Raw genomic sequence first — 16,297 nt, forward strand, 5'->3', positions numbered from 1 at the left:
CTGGGAAGAAAATTAACTCTATCCCAGCCGAAACCAGGACAGTAGTATGGCGTGCCTCTGCTCTATATCCAGACCGTGCCATATCTGTGAGAAACAGCTGCTGCCTCACCTCTGGCATGCCAAGAGGGATCCTTATTTTTGCTTTTAAGAATTTAATACATGAGATCCTGTTTTTATGGCTCTACATTATAATGCTGAAATAACACAATTTAGAAATGCTTGAAGTTGTACTAAAATATAAGTTTTATATTTGCAAATTTAACTAACAACTTACAAAGTTTTAAGCCTAGCAAGCTATCAGAGCTCTAAAGATTATGCATTATTGAATCACACTCTCATAAATTCCTGCTGAGTTACTCTTGTTGGTATGAGACACAAAACTAGTGAAAGCGTCTTGGTTCTAGTCCTTGCTTTGACACAGCCAGTGCACCTGAGTTGGTCATGATCTTGATGTTCTCAGATGACGACTTGTAAAACAGAAATATTAACAATGACCTATTAAAAATTCTCACCTTGAAGATGAGTAATGCAGAGCAGTCACATAAAAATACTACAGGAGGTATCTCGACATCGGCCTCTTCATGTTCCTTCCTCCCCAAGTTAGAAATACAGAAACGAAATGCAAAGTAGATATGACCACTGAACCTCTTTTATTAGTGAATAGGTTTAAGTTTATTTTTTTAAACCTGAAAAGCAGAACATCATCCTAGCTTTATATTTGCAATGGTTTTTTCTGCACTAACAGCTTCACTTATGAACTCTGTCTCTAGAGACTCTTAAAGTAAACTTTTTTTATAGCTCCCTTCGGTCTTCACCTCCTAATGTAGAGAATGTATCTTGCCACCTGACTTACTCCCTTCAGCTATTTTTAGAAGCTTTTCCATTTTGGTGGACTGCTGCAGATCACATTCAAAGAACATCAACTGCATTTAAGTGAAGTTACAGATGTGACAAACTGACAAATCTGGGAAGAAAGACTAACCCAAACAACTCATACTATTGTGAACAAATAAATCCCAACATCCTTATCTCTGCTGTGGGTGACTGTTTTAGAGTTTCATCTGTTTATCTCATAACGCCACGGATACTTGATTTTTTTTCTGTGATTTCCTCTCTATAAACATCTACAAAAGAGAGTTTTAAAAGCATACTTCTTCATCTTACCCAGGGGAGGCATTTCAATCGCTCAGTCAAACGTATATTTATCAACTAAATAACACTTACTCATTTAAACTGCTGTGTTATTTACCCAGTTGAATTACTATTTTGGCATATACATTTGAAAAGACTGTTTTAGCGCTCAAGTATATTTGCCTTTGAAGTTAGCAAATAGGCAACACATGACAACAGCAATGCAACTCCCCCTGCTAACTTGTCAGCAGGCCTCATCTTCGAGCTGGAGGTCAGTTTCAAGGTGGCAGCTGATAGGACGTGCCCGGTCAGCCTTTAATTCAACTGATGTCAAGCAGCATCAGCTATGGAGGCAGAACTGTATCTACACTGAAACCAGATATACTTGAGTATTTATTATAGGCTCCTCTCCCATACTGTAGTTAAAATTAAAAAATAAAAATGAAATCTGGCTACCAGCAGTGTCACGCTACAGACATCACATTTAAATAGCAATTAACTCCAGTGCTTTGACTGTGTGCCTTTATAAAGGTGATGACTGTAAATTGTGTCTTGACAACACTCTTGAAAAATACCTAGCAGAATAACTATTCCAACAGATCCATAATGAACTACCAAGATAATCTGGACAATTTCAAATTAAGTACAAGGAATAAATATCACCAGTGTTGGTTAAAGAGAATTCTCTTTCACTTCTCTTCCTGTACCTCTGCATTTCTTATAAATCACTGCTGCAGACATAGCTTTCCTTATCTTTTTATCTAACTTATTTTTCTGTTGTTGTTTGCTACATAGTTAGGGATTTTCACAGATGACTCGGAATTCCAAAGAAATTTATGGTACAGCTGTGTAAAGGAAACCATTCACTATAAAAATACACTCCACTGACTTTTTGCCAAAAAAGAATGCGTGGGAATTACTACAGTTTTCAGTGATAGCTTGATTTTTTGCTCGGGTAAATTTGCTACTTATATGACCAGACATTTTTTACTGTTTCAGAAAGGCAGACGAAAAAGTAGAAAATGTCTTTTCTATACAAATTTCTTCAGTGGAAAAATCAGCGCTATGCACTATTACCACACTGATCACTTCCTATACGAACTTATGCTTCACAATATCTACTACTAATACCTAAGTGCCCTAGGACCCAAGTGAAAACAGATTCTCTTTGAAATGTGTACAATAGATTGACTGCTGATGCAAAACAAATTCCCACAGCTATAATAAAGTAAAAAGCCAGGAAATGAGAGTTTGGAGAAGCCGCTATGACACATCTTGAACTTCAGTTATGCTGAAGATGCTGAGGTACTAATGAGCTCTATTTTGTGAAGTGAGGAGGAAGGAACCTTCTGAATTTGTATGAGCCTTCAGGAGTCCAGTAAAACAGCTTCTGAAACAAAATAAAAAACTCAGGTTTGCTGATCAGTATCCCATATTTCTATAGTGGCGAAAGGAAAGAAATTCTGCAAGGACAGCATCTGCTTAGGACCACTGCTCTGGCTCAGCTGCAGTCAAACAATCTGGCCCTGTAGGTGGAGTTAAGAAACATGTCTTAATATCCTGATACACCTAAAAATTTGGGCACATCTTCACATTCTTGTCGGCATGGCTTCACAAGATGCATTGTTTTCAGAATCAAAAGCAAATTATAGCTGAAATGAAATTAAGATCTGTTAGTTCACTGCATTTCACAAAGAACAAATACATAGTAGCATGGATTTCTGCATCACCATAACAATCATCTCTGATGGTATATAATACTCTTCTTCACCTAACTTTAAACACAGCAACTCATACTATCACCATCAACACAATGACAAAAATAAAACTCCTCTTCTGTTCTACTGAACTTAGTCAAATACTTTGCTTCTGCTAAGGCAGCCCTAGAGCCTGGTACATTTTCAGAAGACCATATCTGCAAGCCTTCATAGCGTCCATATTAATACTTCTGCTTGCTAAAGTGTTAATTAAGATCTACGTTACATTAGCCACATAACTACTTAATAAGATTAATCCACCTGGAAAATGATGGCATGTCTTGATTAAATTGAATGAAGGTAACGGAAGTGACATTTAAAATACATTGATTGTTATTACATTTTGATCATCTGCTTCAAAGCGTCTGAAAGGAAATAGTAGAAACCAAAAGATTCATGTTTACGTTGTTAATGAGGTATGAGTTTTTCATCTTTTTATCTTTTGCAACATGACGACGAGTTCCCTCCAGTTGTTACGGAGTCCTTATACTGTCCGATGAGTAGGATTAGGTTTCAGCAGGAACATAGTTGGGGGTAGCACCAGCGTCTCAGGCAGTCAAGTCAGGGCCTATTCTACTTGCATCTGAGCCCCAACTCATCAACATGTAAGAGTGGCAACTCTTCCCATTTAATAAATTTGTTATTCCTTTAACGTTGGCCTGTCTGCTGCATTGCTAATAAAATACCTTAACTATTAGAAAATAATCGTTTCTGTGGGCAAACCAAAATGTGATTCGGAGCTGCAGCATCTGGCAGAGGTCTCAACATCATTTGGAGAGAGCTGAAAACAACCTATACTGCTTCACAATGGTTGCTGAGTTCAGCTTTCCATATCTATTCAAGGCAAATTTCTGCTAGATCAGTAAAATTATGTTTTTCCCCTCTCTCACCTCAAGCAAGTAAGATGGTGTCAAATTTAACAGCAAATTTAACTTTCTTCATTTCATTATTGCCATTATATTTACAATGCTGAATTCGATAACTGGAAACAAGTATTTTTCATGATACTTCAATACTTTACCATTTAATTAACTGTAATTGTCTTTTTGAAATCCACATACTGTGGTAAACTTAGTGAAATATCTTATAAACTGAGCACGAACCTGGATCAAGCTGGTTGGTCCAAAGATATGCAAACCCTGGATTATGCGAGTATCAGAACACACATTCAAATCTACCTTTTCCAATTAGTCAGTATGTTTATGGTAATCAAAGTGATCTTTCAGGTCCACAATCCTTGCCTATAATTATCTTTGGTGTCTTTTAAAATGTGGGTTTCTAGGATCAGAGACCACAATCTCTTACTGTGTTTTTCAGCTTTATAGAACCTTACTATAGCAAATAATCAAATTAAAAAATACTAAGTCAATTTTGAATTAGTAGAAATTCGGCTAAATTTGTGAGCACACCAAAGACAATATGTCATAAACAAAAAACTCTACACTGAAGCATTCTTTACTTGGATTTGCAGCTGGTGTTAGTTTGGATATTTCCACATAAATTGTAGTTTATCTTAGGTGCTCTCTGAAAAGATTAAAGTTGTCTTTTACAGTATATTCTGCCAATTAGAAAGGAAACAGCACATAGATAGTCACATATTTTATGGAAATGTGTGTCTAGCCCACTACATAATTTTAAATGTAGAATATATTTTTGGCATAGATTAACAGAATCTAGGTACAAAAAAAAACCCATAAGGTCATCTAATTCACTTCTTTGTGAAAAAGAAATTATTCCCAAATGTGCTTTTTTTCTTTTTTCACTTTTCCCCCTAATTTAGATTTATTACATCAAAATTCTAATATTATCCTTATGCAACTGTAACAAACAAATGGGCTTCACTCTCAGAAATTTTTTTTTAATGTCATTATTATCTATCTCATCCCTGTAGCAATTCCACAATTCCATGGCAGTGCCAACTTTTTGGGTTTTATGTACTATGAAGGGATACTACCTTATCATTTGTATTAAGAAAGGAATTTTTCTTTACTTTGGTCTTTTAATCTAAATCCCTAGTTTAGCACAACTTCTAGAGCCTAAAGTAAAAAAAAAAAAAGTATCTTGTGCTTTGTTTACAGTCAGAGCATGGTGGACTTCACTTGCAGTTCTACAACAGCACTGAGGGTTGTTCTACCCATTGCGCTTGCCTCCTTCTTTCAGACATCCCCGGTATCAGCGAGATGTAGTGTGTAATTACAAAAAACCTGCAACTGCGTTATCTTAATAGTGAATTTTGTTTTCATTCAGATAGGAAAATGCAGTAATAAAGTAATTTACATTCCTCTTAAATTGCAGTTTTATTATTTCATACCAGAATTTAGTCTCTTAATAAGGAACAAGCAGATCAAATTGAAGTATCTGCTATTTTTTTTTCCTTCCAAATTGCTCTACTTTAAAATGCCTTGCTTGCTGAGTAGGCACAGCTTGCGTTTAAGTAGCCATTCTCAGTCTAGGGGTTAAAGGTTTCTTTGGGAGACCAATGTTTTGAAAAGAATGGCTTCATCCTGAGTTGTGTCAGTTATAGAAAGGTCACTCTACAGCCAGAGCCCTGAGCCCTGAAATGTGTTGTTGTGTTAAAAGCTGTCAGAGGCTTTCCTAAAAACTGCTGGGATAGCAATATTAACTTGGACACAATAAAAGGAAAGGTGAGATAGAAAAACTTTTCACCCTTCCCTGCTATGAGAATTTGTCTTTTAGATATTCCTTGTGTTCATCCAAACCTGCCATTCATATTATTCCCCTGTGGAAGATTACATGCCTAAATATTGTTGTCCCCCCTTCCCCCAGATTTTCAACATTTCAGCAACCTTCTACAAAATGTCAGAAGAGCAAGTAAACTTTTCCAACATGCTCTGAGGAAAGCTAACTGCAGCAATTTAAGACACAACTAGCAGTTCTGTCTCCTTGTCTCCTCTACAGGAGGCTACCACTCCCAAAACAGCCGGCATCTCAGCCTCTTCAAATGTGCAAAGCTAATTAGAGTGGGGCTGGGATAAACTGCCAGAATTTGCACTGAAGTGCCCCAGGCAGCTGAGCACATTCCAATTCAACAATCCTGCTGCCCTATATTTGCACAGAGATGGCAACAAAAAGCTGCAGGGGAGGGAATTTGGAAACGTGTTAAACACTGCAGTTGTTTGCTAAGTGACCATAATTGCAGACCTGAGCCCTTCAGGTTCCTGCCTAAAACCATAGGGTCTCTCACCTGTGCACAATCTGGAAGAAGTTCAGCAGTAATATAAACATTCTGCCTTGTACTTAGGGATGTGCTGTTCGTCCAGTTTGACCTACAGTCAGTCGGAGATGAGAGCCAAGCCAACAAACCGCTGTCTGAAAATCTACAGTTTTTTCCCACCACTAGGGTGTAGGATTTGATGAAAAGGAGGAGGCCAAAATTAGTCCCTCCATGGAAAACGTGAAGAAGCTGAGGTGCAGCAGCACCATTTATTGAAAACAGAAGCAAATCTATGAAATGATCTGGCACACCAAAAACCAACTCAGCTTCCTTTCCCAGCTCTATTTTAAATGCGTTTTTTCCAATACTTCCAATGCAAGTATCCTGCGTGTTAGCATTTGTTTCTAAACGGCAATCAGCAAGTTTAACATGAGCCACAGGTCCCGAGAGCAAGACGATGCTCAGCTCTGAACAAAACTCTTCTGTTGGCCAATAGCAACTGCTCTTACCTCTCTTCTGTTTCAGTCACCCCATCCCACCTTCACAGTCCACTAAGGGCTGTGAGGTGCTTTGACTAATTGAAATGTTCTGTTCTGTCTTCTTATCATAATTTTTGTAATAACCAGGGAAAGCCTTATCGCGATGTAGCAAAGAAAACACCTGAACGTCACCAGTAAAAAGCATTAAATTTAAATGATTAAAATCCTTTTCATGACACGTAATTTCTCTGTATTTTTATTATACACTTTCTCAGTTTAAGAAAGTATTTCTGTTTCTAGATTTTCCCTCATTCTTCTCATTCCCCTGTCATCCTCCACTGGAGCAGTTTTTCTTTAGGAAAAGAAGAATCCATTTGTTGCCTACATTGCTCATACTAATATCACATGACAGATTATTTATGATGGGTCAAATTATGCTGTCCTCGATGCTTTTTATTAGAATTACAGCTGAGAAAGAAAAAACCCCAGGAATTTGGTCCTGGCTGGAAGCCAAAGTTCTTGACTTCTCCCAAGCAGTACAACGTACTTCTGCCATCTATGCTATAACAGGACATGTCATACCTAGTAAAACGTACACGTATTTTGTATTTTTTCGCTTCTGTGTTAGTATCTGAGGGAGCACTGAGCACTTAGTAGATGAGGTTCTAGAAATTACATGGTTTTGTGTATAGAGGGATGGAGACCTCTATGCTATGCATGGAAACAGGACATGTCATACCTAGTAAAACGTACACGTATTTTTTGACCGACCACTTCTGTGTTAGTATCTGAGGGAGCACTTCTGCATTAGTAGATGAGGTTCTAGAAATTACATGGTTTTGTGTATAGAGGGATGGAGTAAGAACAGCCGTACCTGGGCAGCCAACCGGCAAAACAACTACCAGCAGCAGAATGCAGAAAACACCAGCGGTGCGAAAAAACAGCCTTCAAAAAAGGTTTTGCGTACATCTCGGTGCGAGTACACATACGATAAAACTGCAGGAGAGCCGAAGCGCCGAGCGGCTGGAGCCGCAGCCTCACCTCTGCCTCCAGATGGCACCGTCGCCACGTCCTCCGCGCCCGGCAAGCCCGGCCTCATCCCGTTGTTGAAGGTGTGTCCGTCGGCGGGCTGGAGCTGCCAGTTCAGCCCCAGGAGGTGCATCGCTGCCAGAGACACAAAGTCGTCAAAATTAAATACACCGCGCATGGACGAAAGCGTTGGGGGAGAGACTACAGCTCATTGCAGTTCAGCATCTTTTGGAAAACACGGTAAAGCAACTTGTCTCAGAGGAGTGTTCATATGCTAAATAAAAAAGCAACGGAAAAAAAATCCAAGAGGCAGCCCTGATGACTCACATAAAGCTGTCTTATTTTTTTTCAGTTATCAGATCTTCTAAATTACTGAAACAGAAAAGGAAAATTGCTTACAATCCAGAGTATCAAAACAGAGAGGTGAGCATTTTGTTCAGACTTTGGCATCGCGCGCTACCTTTCCGATTCACACATTACAGGGGGATACAGTCGTGGAAACAGAGCACTACTGCAAACAATAGCTCCGAGCTGAAATTATATCTGATAATTTATACGTTGATTATAAAATTAGCTTTAGCCCTATGTATACTATGAGCTTAAATTATATGTGATAATTATACGTTGATGATAAAATTAGCTTTAGCCCTATGTATACTAATGGCATTGCAATGCAATTATTTTGTGTTTATTACAACTTATTTAAAACAACAGATGTAACAGCCTCTGTCTTCATTTCATAGATTAAACTTTCCTGACAAAACCAAGTCTTTGCCAATGCTTTGACCTCACAACTTTTTCTAATCCAGTGCATGAAACTCGGCCACCTGGGCCACACAACAAAGAGCCAGGCGCAGTCCTGGCCAGGGAAGGTTTGCCTATTAGCAGAGCTTTCTGGCGGCAGCACAGCGCCGTGGCCTCTCTGGCTGTCCCTAAGCCGGAGGCAGGCCCGCATGGCCCGCAGGTACGGCGGAGGCCATGCAGCTGCGCCTGACACGTAAGGTATGGAGTGGGAGAAAGGCCATGGCACCACCTTCACAAGTGCGTGAGTTATAGGCACTGTGGTAGGGGCTAATTGAGTAAGTCCCGTGCATAATGCATGAGACTTGACAGGTCTGAATCATTCAGCTAGTGGATTTATGTGCATCTTCACCTTGTATAAACAGAAGCTACCTGAATACATCTCCATACTTTCATTGTATTATCCCTATGGCATCCTCCCAACATAGAGGAGTGGTGAGGGATAGAAAAGCCCACAAAGCTGTTTTTATCCACTTTCTCTAGGTCCACCATCAGCACTCTTCCTGTTGACGCAGGAGGTACGTAAACCTACATACCACACAGAACAGCATTTTCAGTTATATACTAAAATGGTGTTTGATGGGACTCACTGTCGGTTTAGGGGCAGAAAATATATATGATTATGGGCACCCTTTCAATTGTTCACTTCTGCAGTGTCAGATCCACATAAGATTAGCAGATATTTTGCGTCCAGTTACAAGCAATTGTAGAAGAGCTGGTGTGGTCACAAATGGACCATCAGTGGCCACACAGCTAAGGGTTCAGAGATTAAACAGTTGGGATAGGTAAGGCAAAAGACTTATCAGAGGAACTGCAATTTACAGTGCTTGAGACATCACTCGGATAATCTCTGAATACAGGGAATCCAGTTAGGCATGACCAATTCATAGACATATTCCTAAAACCCAAGAAAGCGAAACAAAGCACCCCCCAGCCCCAGAATCCATCTGTCCCAACTCCTGGAAATCCCTCAGCTCACAATCTATGCAGAGGTTAACCTCCGTATTTTTGACAAAAGCAGCTGAGAAGCAAGACAGCTTTCATAACATCACCTTCCCCTAGACATAACCTACAGACCAAGCAGATGTCTACAAACAGTAACTAAAATCAGGAGACATTTTGTGTGAAGAGGGCAGTTGCCAGATTTTGCATTCATGCTGAATTTGCAAAATTTTTTTCTAGTAGGAAAAAAAAATTGAAAATACATTAAAGCATCTGGTATTTTAAAAAATACCAAGTATGAACCTGAAAAGGATGTTTTGCTAAGAAAACACACAAAATTTATTTCTAGGGAATGTTTAAGAATTCCTGGAAAATATACAAAAATTTTACGTGGGATCAAATGTTTTATTCAATTACAACTTTTTTGTTTTGCCAGAACAAACATTGTAAAAGGCTTTTCCATCTAATCTCAAGCAACTAATTTTCTTTTCAGTATGGCAATGAAACTGAAAAATTATTCATAAAGCTCAAACAAGAAACAAGTCGCTAGCTCATACAGACTCTCCCCATCGGGTGAGACACATCATCTGTGCTGTAGACGTGAGAGGGCCAGGGGACGCCAGGTAGCAGAGCAGCTTGTGGTGTGTTTGTGCTGTCAGCAATTCCCCACATGATGCGCACGCACCAGGGCTCCAAAGACAGAGTTCAGCCGGCCCACCCCCGTATGCAAAGAGTGCATAATGATTAAGTGAATTTCAGAGCTCCCAAATTAAAACAAGTCATAGAGGAGAATTAGGCTTGTGTTTTATACTCTCAGTGTGTCTATTCAAAGTTGCAATTTTTTTTATTTTATTGCAAGCGTAACCATAAATGTAGGTCATTTGCAGAGATGAAAGTCTGCTGCTTCGAGTGTGAGCCATTCCTTACAACAAAGAGATAAGGAAATCATAACTACTAGTCTGTCCAATAGAATCATAGTTGCTAACTTATAATTACCAGGTAAATTCAGACAAGGAATTAAAAAAGATCTTATTAACATGGTTTAAGAAAAACTTTGATCCATCTGCTTCCAAGTACACCATGATTTCATTAATAACGCCGTTGCTCTGTGTTTTAATCATAGATGCACGTGAGGTAGGAGCAATTAGAGCTCCTTCCTAATGGGGCAGGGATTTGCACATCTGCTTTGGTCCCTTACAGAGGCAGAGAAAAGACGACAATCTCCTGCCCAGCTCGCGTATCCATTATGTGATCTACAGACTTCCACTAAGACAACTGCAACATGAGGAACGTTCAACCTTCTACCAAGAATACCTCCAGAAAAGTATGTCACGGGGGCCTGAGGGGAAAGCTCCATGTTTGCATTGCATATAGCAAACCTGAATGGCATCCGAGCAGGGAGAACAAGGAGCCGCCACCTATTCTCTCCTGCTTCAGAACGCTATGAGATGGCAAATTTATATGATTAACCTTTTGTTCTGTTAATCAAACAAAAATGCCTCCGGCAAAGGAATAAGTAGAAGCCCGTTTAATTAGAAATACAGGGATCCACTCAGAAGCTGAGTGCATGTGTGTCAGAAGAGAATTTTGGGCTCGTGAATTTGTGCCTGTTTCCTATTTTTTCTATTGTGGTGGGTTTTTTTTTTTTTGAAACTACAACTAAATCTGTGATGCTGTGGCTTTTCTTTCTGCCCCAACAACACACTTTCATCAGATATGATAGTACTGACTACATTTTTTCCAAAGGATATTCACCAGACAGCTCAGTTGGGATACTCAGCTAGATCCAAAGCTGACTGTCAAGATAAGTGCTGATTTTCCAAAACAGCCCACTTACTCCAACACAATTCCAGAGCTCCCCATTTGTTTATAGACTAACCTTCAGGGACAAACACACCTCTGAAGATTTAAAACACAAAAAAGTGCCATTTTATCTGTTATATGTACGGTATATTAATAAATTGTATTTTACAGAGCACTTACATATGTTTTGTAGGTATTATTTGGGTTTGTTTGCTTTTTTCCCTTCAACATTTAAGCATATTCTTTAAGTTCTTGTCTCTAATACCTGATTTTTAAATGTTGAGCTTGTCAGAATTTATCTGGTTCATTTAACACTAACATCCAGTAACTCAGGATAGTGAACTGTGTGTTTATATTCTCTAAAATATGAGAATATAAACCCAATAAATTCTGAAGTAAAACTTTTGAGGTTTACGTGAAAAGTAATAATCAACCTTGCACTCCCAGCCCAGCAACACACACATACACATAGGGCCAAAGCACCTCAAACTGGAAGCTAAACCTGCATGCCCATCAAGAACAAAAGCAGAGAACTAGTTCTGATGTCCAGGTGGTAGAACTGTCACGGCTCAATCTAAGACTTACATAAGATAGAAGTTGCTAGAGTGAATCACACGTTACTTTAAGAAATCCCCAAAGGCATACAAATCCACAGAAAAATGACAAAACTTACATGCAAAACTTTCTTGAACGTTCGCTAAGACTCAGTAGTGTCCCCGGATTCCTCTCTTGTTCAGTCTTCTCTCGTTCTGGCCATAAACCCCACGCTCACTCCATTCAGAGTTTAGCCTAATGGACAATGGTTTCCAAGCTCAGAAAGCTCTCTGTCTTCCCTTTGTGCTCTCCTGTCACTCTTGACCATGTATTTTTAAAATGAGAGACTTCTCGTGTCTTCATGTGCTAGAGATCTCCCTGTAGTACAACTCAGTGTCTGCCAATAGGCAGGGCAGAATCAGGTTTTGCACTTATCCCTTTACTCTATGGTCTTCCTTCTTAAAGGGAGAAATATGCAGATTAACAATCCACCATTTTCCCTGTTCCTACTGCATCTTCCCAGCTGAGGTCTGGGAGACATGCAGCACTTGCTTGTTAGAAAATTCAGTATTCCCTAAGTGACTCAAAAAGATGGGAAGATTATAAAAGTGAACAGAATTCAGAATGTTTCCATATATTAATTTTCCAAGTTGTCATGCTTACTAAACCCTAAATTATTGTCATGCAAAATGAACCCATCAAACTATGATCTCACTTTGTCAGGATATATCTAGTCATATTATGTTTAACTGTAGCAGGGCAGCCTCTTCTCATGTGAAAAAGAAATTGGTCCATTATATCATTAACAACATTAACAAATAAGCACTAAAAGCACATTTGCTGTATGTAGGCTACTGTATTATAGGGGGGTGGAAACACTAGAACTTTCCTTTCCATCCACTCATGAGGTGAACAATGATGCAACTCTTGTTATTCCAGTGTACTTACTTAGTCTTGAGCAACATCAGTGTGATTTCCAAGTCAGGCCTAATGAATCACAGACACGATGAAACAAAAGGTACCTAAGAAATCTTAGCAGACTGTAATTTTATAGCATACATACTCAAAGAACTATCTGCACATCTATTTTTATTTCCTATGGTCTGTATTTTGTTTTAAAGCACCACAATATTTGTATGAAGCAAAAGAAGTTTAGTGTTTTTTACACTTCTGTGTGCATATAGATGGGTAACCTGGATAACTTGAAAAAATTAAAAAATAATTAAACATTATTGCATGCTTACATTGTATTAGATGTTATTCAGCCGAGACTCGTGGTTCTTTACTAGTTACCACTTCTTGATCATGCAACAGAACTCCAGGAATTCCAGAAATTGATCTTACTGATCTCAGTTAGTATTCATAAAATAAGTTACTTAAAAGACTAGAAACATAGTAGTTTAATGTTCTACTACTATTCCTCTGGAGAAATAGGTTCAAGTTCAACCCAAGTCACAAGCGAAATGAGTGTGTCAGGCCTATTCCCTAGTGATTACTTGCCCCCATTACAAAATGAATGCACAATTCATCACAGCTGACAACCTCTCCTCAAGAGATGCCTGAGACAGGAATAGCAAGGGTCTGAAGGTCAGAAAAGAGCAAAGGAGGAACTGCATGGGAAAAACTTGCATGGTGCCTGAAAACACTACACTTGATTCTAACTTGTGCTTTCAGGTCTCTATCTGAGGAGCACAGATTATTGGGTAGCTGTAACAAGAAAAGTAAGAAGCCTTCCCTAACTCCTCTCACATCTGAAGAGGTTACAAGACAGTTCACAAATACACATACAATCAGAATTTGCTGAACTAAATCCCAGTTGAGATCCATATTTTGCTAACATGTCTTAGGATTAAAGGAAATTGAACACAGAGGACAGCTAGGCTTTGTCAGGTGGGCGATTCTGCAAGCGTTATTTATGTACAAGGTATCTCACCATTGTGGACATCAGTAAAAGTCCTCTCCCACAAAATTTGGACTTGGCAACAAATATGCCTGACAAAGTCAGATTTCAGGAAGTCGTAGATGTTTTACAGAGGCTGACACCATCCGTTGCTCGGTAATCTTGGTGGCCAGCCTTTAGCCACATTTGCAGCAGGAGGAATACAAGCATTGTCAGTATGCAGCTAGGAGGGAATATACAGCTCCTCGTATTAAATGATGGCTGGGGCAGTTGTCTCAAAGAAAGCTGCTGAATCCAAGGACCCGGACTCACAATTATACTAATGCCCTTTCATATTCTGTTACCGGCAGAAAGGGACAGTGTCTCCAGGAAGTTCTAATCTGCGATTCCTCCACTTCAACATACATTAAAGTGCTTGGAAAATCATTACCAAAGAATATGAGTCTTTGTTACTTAAAAGAAGCAGTCTTAAAATAAACAATGTGAACAAGTATCACCTTTCCTTGCTAGAGAAACAATGATGTCTTCTCTCCTAAAATTCAGGACTAACTGCCAGAATTTTCTACTCTTCCTTGAATACCTAGTGTGACTGTGACAAGGATGCCAGAGTCCTCCTGAGGGTATCCAAGAGATCTCAGAAAAATTCATCACATTCCCAGGCCTTTTTCTAAAAGCAAAACAAAAGCCATATGGCTTGCTGGGTGGACATCTGCCATTTTTGATATATTATCTACAGGAAAGTTTAAAGTAGTATTTAAAAAAATTCAAACCTATCATACATGATATGATAAAATTCTAAATGGAAAACAGACCATGCAGGGTGGTGACACAGTCTGCTGCTGATACTGCATTATTCAAGAAGAGTGCTGACCGAGAACTGGGTAAGGACATAATGCAACCGAGCAACTGGGCCATAAAATGGCAGACGAAATTCAAACCCAGTTAAGATAAAATAATATATGTTGGAGAGGAGTAATCTTAACTCCACACATAAAATAATGAGCTCTGAGCTGGCTATTATCAAACTGAAGGGAAATTTTAGGCTAGACGATAAAGTCCCCTGAAAATTTCAAGTAAGTCAAACATTGAATCATTATGAGAAGAGCGAACAAAAGCAAGTAATATTGTCATGCCACCTCCCCTCATCTCAGGAAGGACCTAGAAGAACCAGAGGTTGGAAGATCAGTAGGGAAAAGTACACATATGATTTGTCTGTTCTTACAAGACAACCACTTTTGGATGCTGGAGATAAGTTAATGGATTATTTGACTTTTATCTGATCCAACACAGCTGCTCCTACACGTATACAACACTCCTTGGTGTAGTCCCAATGTTTCGTGAAGTGTTTGATGCATTTTTATGCCCTACGCTGTACCACAGCATGTCCCTACCTATCCACCAGCCCAGACAATTTAAGGAATGTTTGGATCAACACATCACAGGCAAACCCTTGAATTTTTATGCCACAAAGCATTTCCCAGAAGCAGTATGATTTTTAGGTACCCTAGGACATAAGCTTCAGTACACTTAAATAGGCTGAGAACGTAGTCTATAAAATGGCAGTTGCTGACACGCCACAAAGTTTGTGCAGGTTTCTCAACCTAGTGTAGTTATTCACCAGCAGAATAGGAAATACTCTAGTTAATTAATAGCAAAGCAAAGTCAGTTACCATTATGAGAGACATATTTTCAAAACATTTTGTTGGAGATCTCAGGGACACAGGAGATAAGAATTTAACTTTTACATTTGATACCAGAGATGAAAGATCAGGCAAAAAAAAAAAAAAAAAAAAAAAAAACTCTGGACTACCAGTACTTAGGGAATTTATGAACTCGTGTTGTAATATTAATGACTAAGATCCTACAGATCTCATGTAAAACATTTGGATGTACTCCTGATCACATTGTCTGCTCTAATTGTAAGCATTCAATTGTTTGCAGGAAAGGTTAAAGTAGTATTTCAAAAATAGATCACTTGATCTAAATTTAATATCACTGTTGTAGAATGTATGCAAAAAGTACAGCTTATTGACTGTGACCGTTGAAGCTCAACAACGAATAGATGGCTTACTTTCAAGGTCATTCATTCTCAGTAAATCATCTTAATCATCAGTATGCTATTTGGTATGCACTGTTTTCTTAATAAATTTAAATTAAAAGTTCATTTGGGAACTCCATTTAAAACATTACCAAAATACACAACTTTAAGAATTAACAGATCACACTGTTTTCATTAAAACAATAGGTTTGCCTGTATTATGTCTAGAGAGCACAATAAAGAACCATTTTCCTGTCTTATTTATCCTACACATAACATTAAACAAGACCTTTCACTTCTCAGAGTCACTTTTTTTTAGTTTACTATGTTAAAAATGGAGAATTCCATTAACTCCAATGGCACTGCTGCATATTTTAATATCCTGTAACATGTTTTTTTCCACTTTTCCATCAATTGAATTAAGCCGATATTGTTACCCACATACAAGCTTCTATACCTTACCCACCTACAAGTTTCTACTCGTTAACTGTGCCTGAGCTCTTCAATAGTTTTACTTAAAATAACAACAACAACTTCTTGTAACTTTCCAAAGAGAAAGACAGAGTGTGTTTTCTGACTACATGAGGAAAGCCGTGAGGACTGATTACCCAGTAAGTTGATGAAACAATGACCGTAATAAATGTCAGGCTGCCGGTTCTGCTACCTTCTCACAGCTGCAGAGAGAATACAGCTCGGTGCTTCTCTAAT

General features: G+C 38.7%; 1 protein-coding gene across 3 annotated transcripts in view; it reads right to left on the reverse strand.

Annotated features, from left to right (window-relative positions):
• The window catches only part of TENM2 (teneurin transmembrane protein 2), a 600,599-nt gene that overhangs the window by 132,013 nt on the left and 452,289 nt on the right, over positions 1 to 16,297 (reverse strand). For all 3 annotated transcript variants that reach the window (XM_009285708.1, XM_009285709.2, XM_009285710.1), the window contains one exon: positions 7,584 to 7,706. In XM_009285708.1, the coding sequence (XP_009283983.1) occupies positions 7,584 to 7,706 (123 nt within the window). The remainder of the gene's footprint in view (positions 1 to 7,583; positions 7,707 to 16,297) is intronic.

Source organism: Aptenodytes forsteri, unplaced genomic scaffold (assembly GCF_000699145.1).
Source record: "Aptenodytes forsteri isolate BGI_AS27 unplaced genomic scaffold, ASM69914v1 Scaffold54, whole genome shotgun sequence".
Lineage (NCBI taxonomy): Eukaryota > Metazoa > Chordata > Aves > Sphenisciformes > Spheniscidae > Aptenodytes > Aptenodytes forsteri.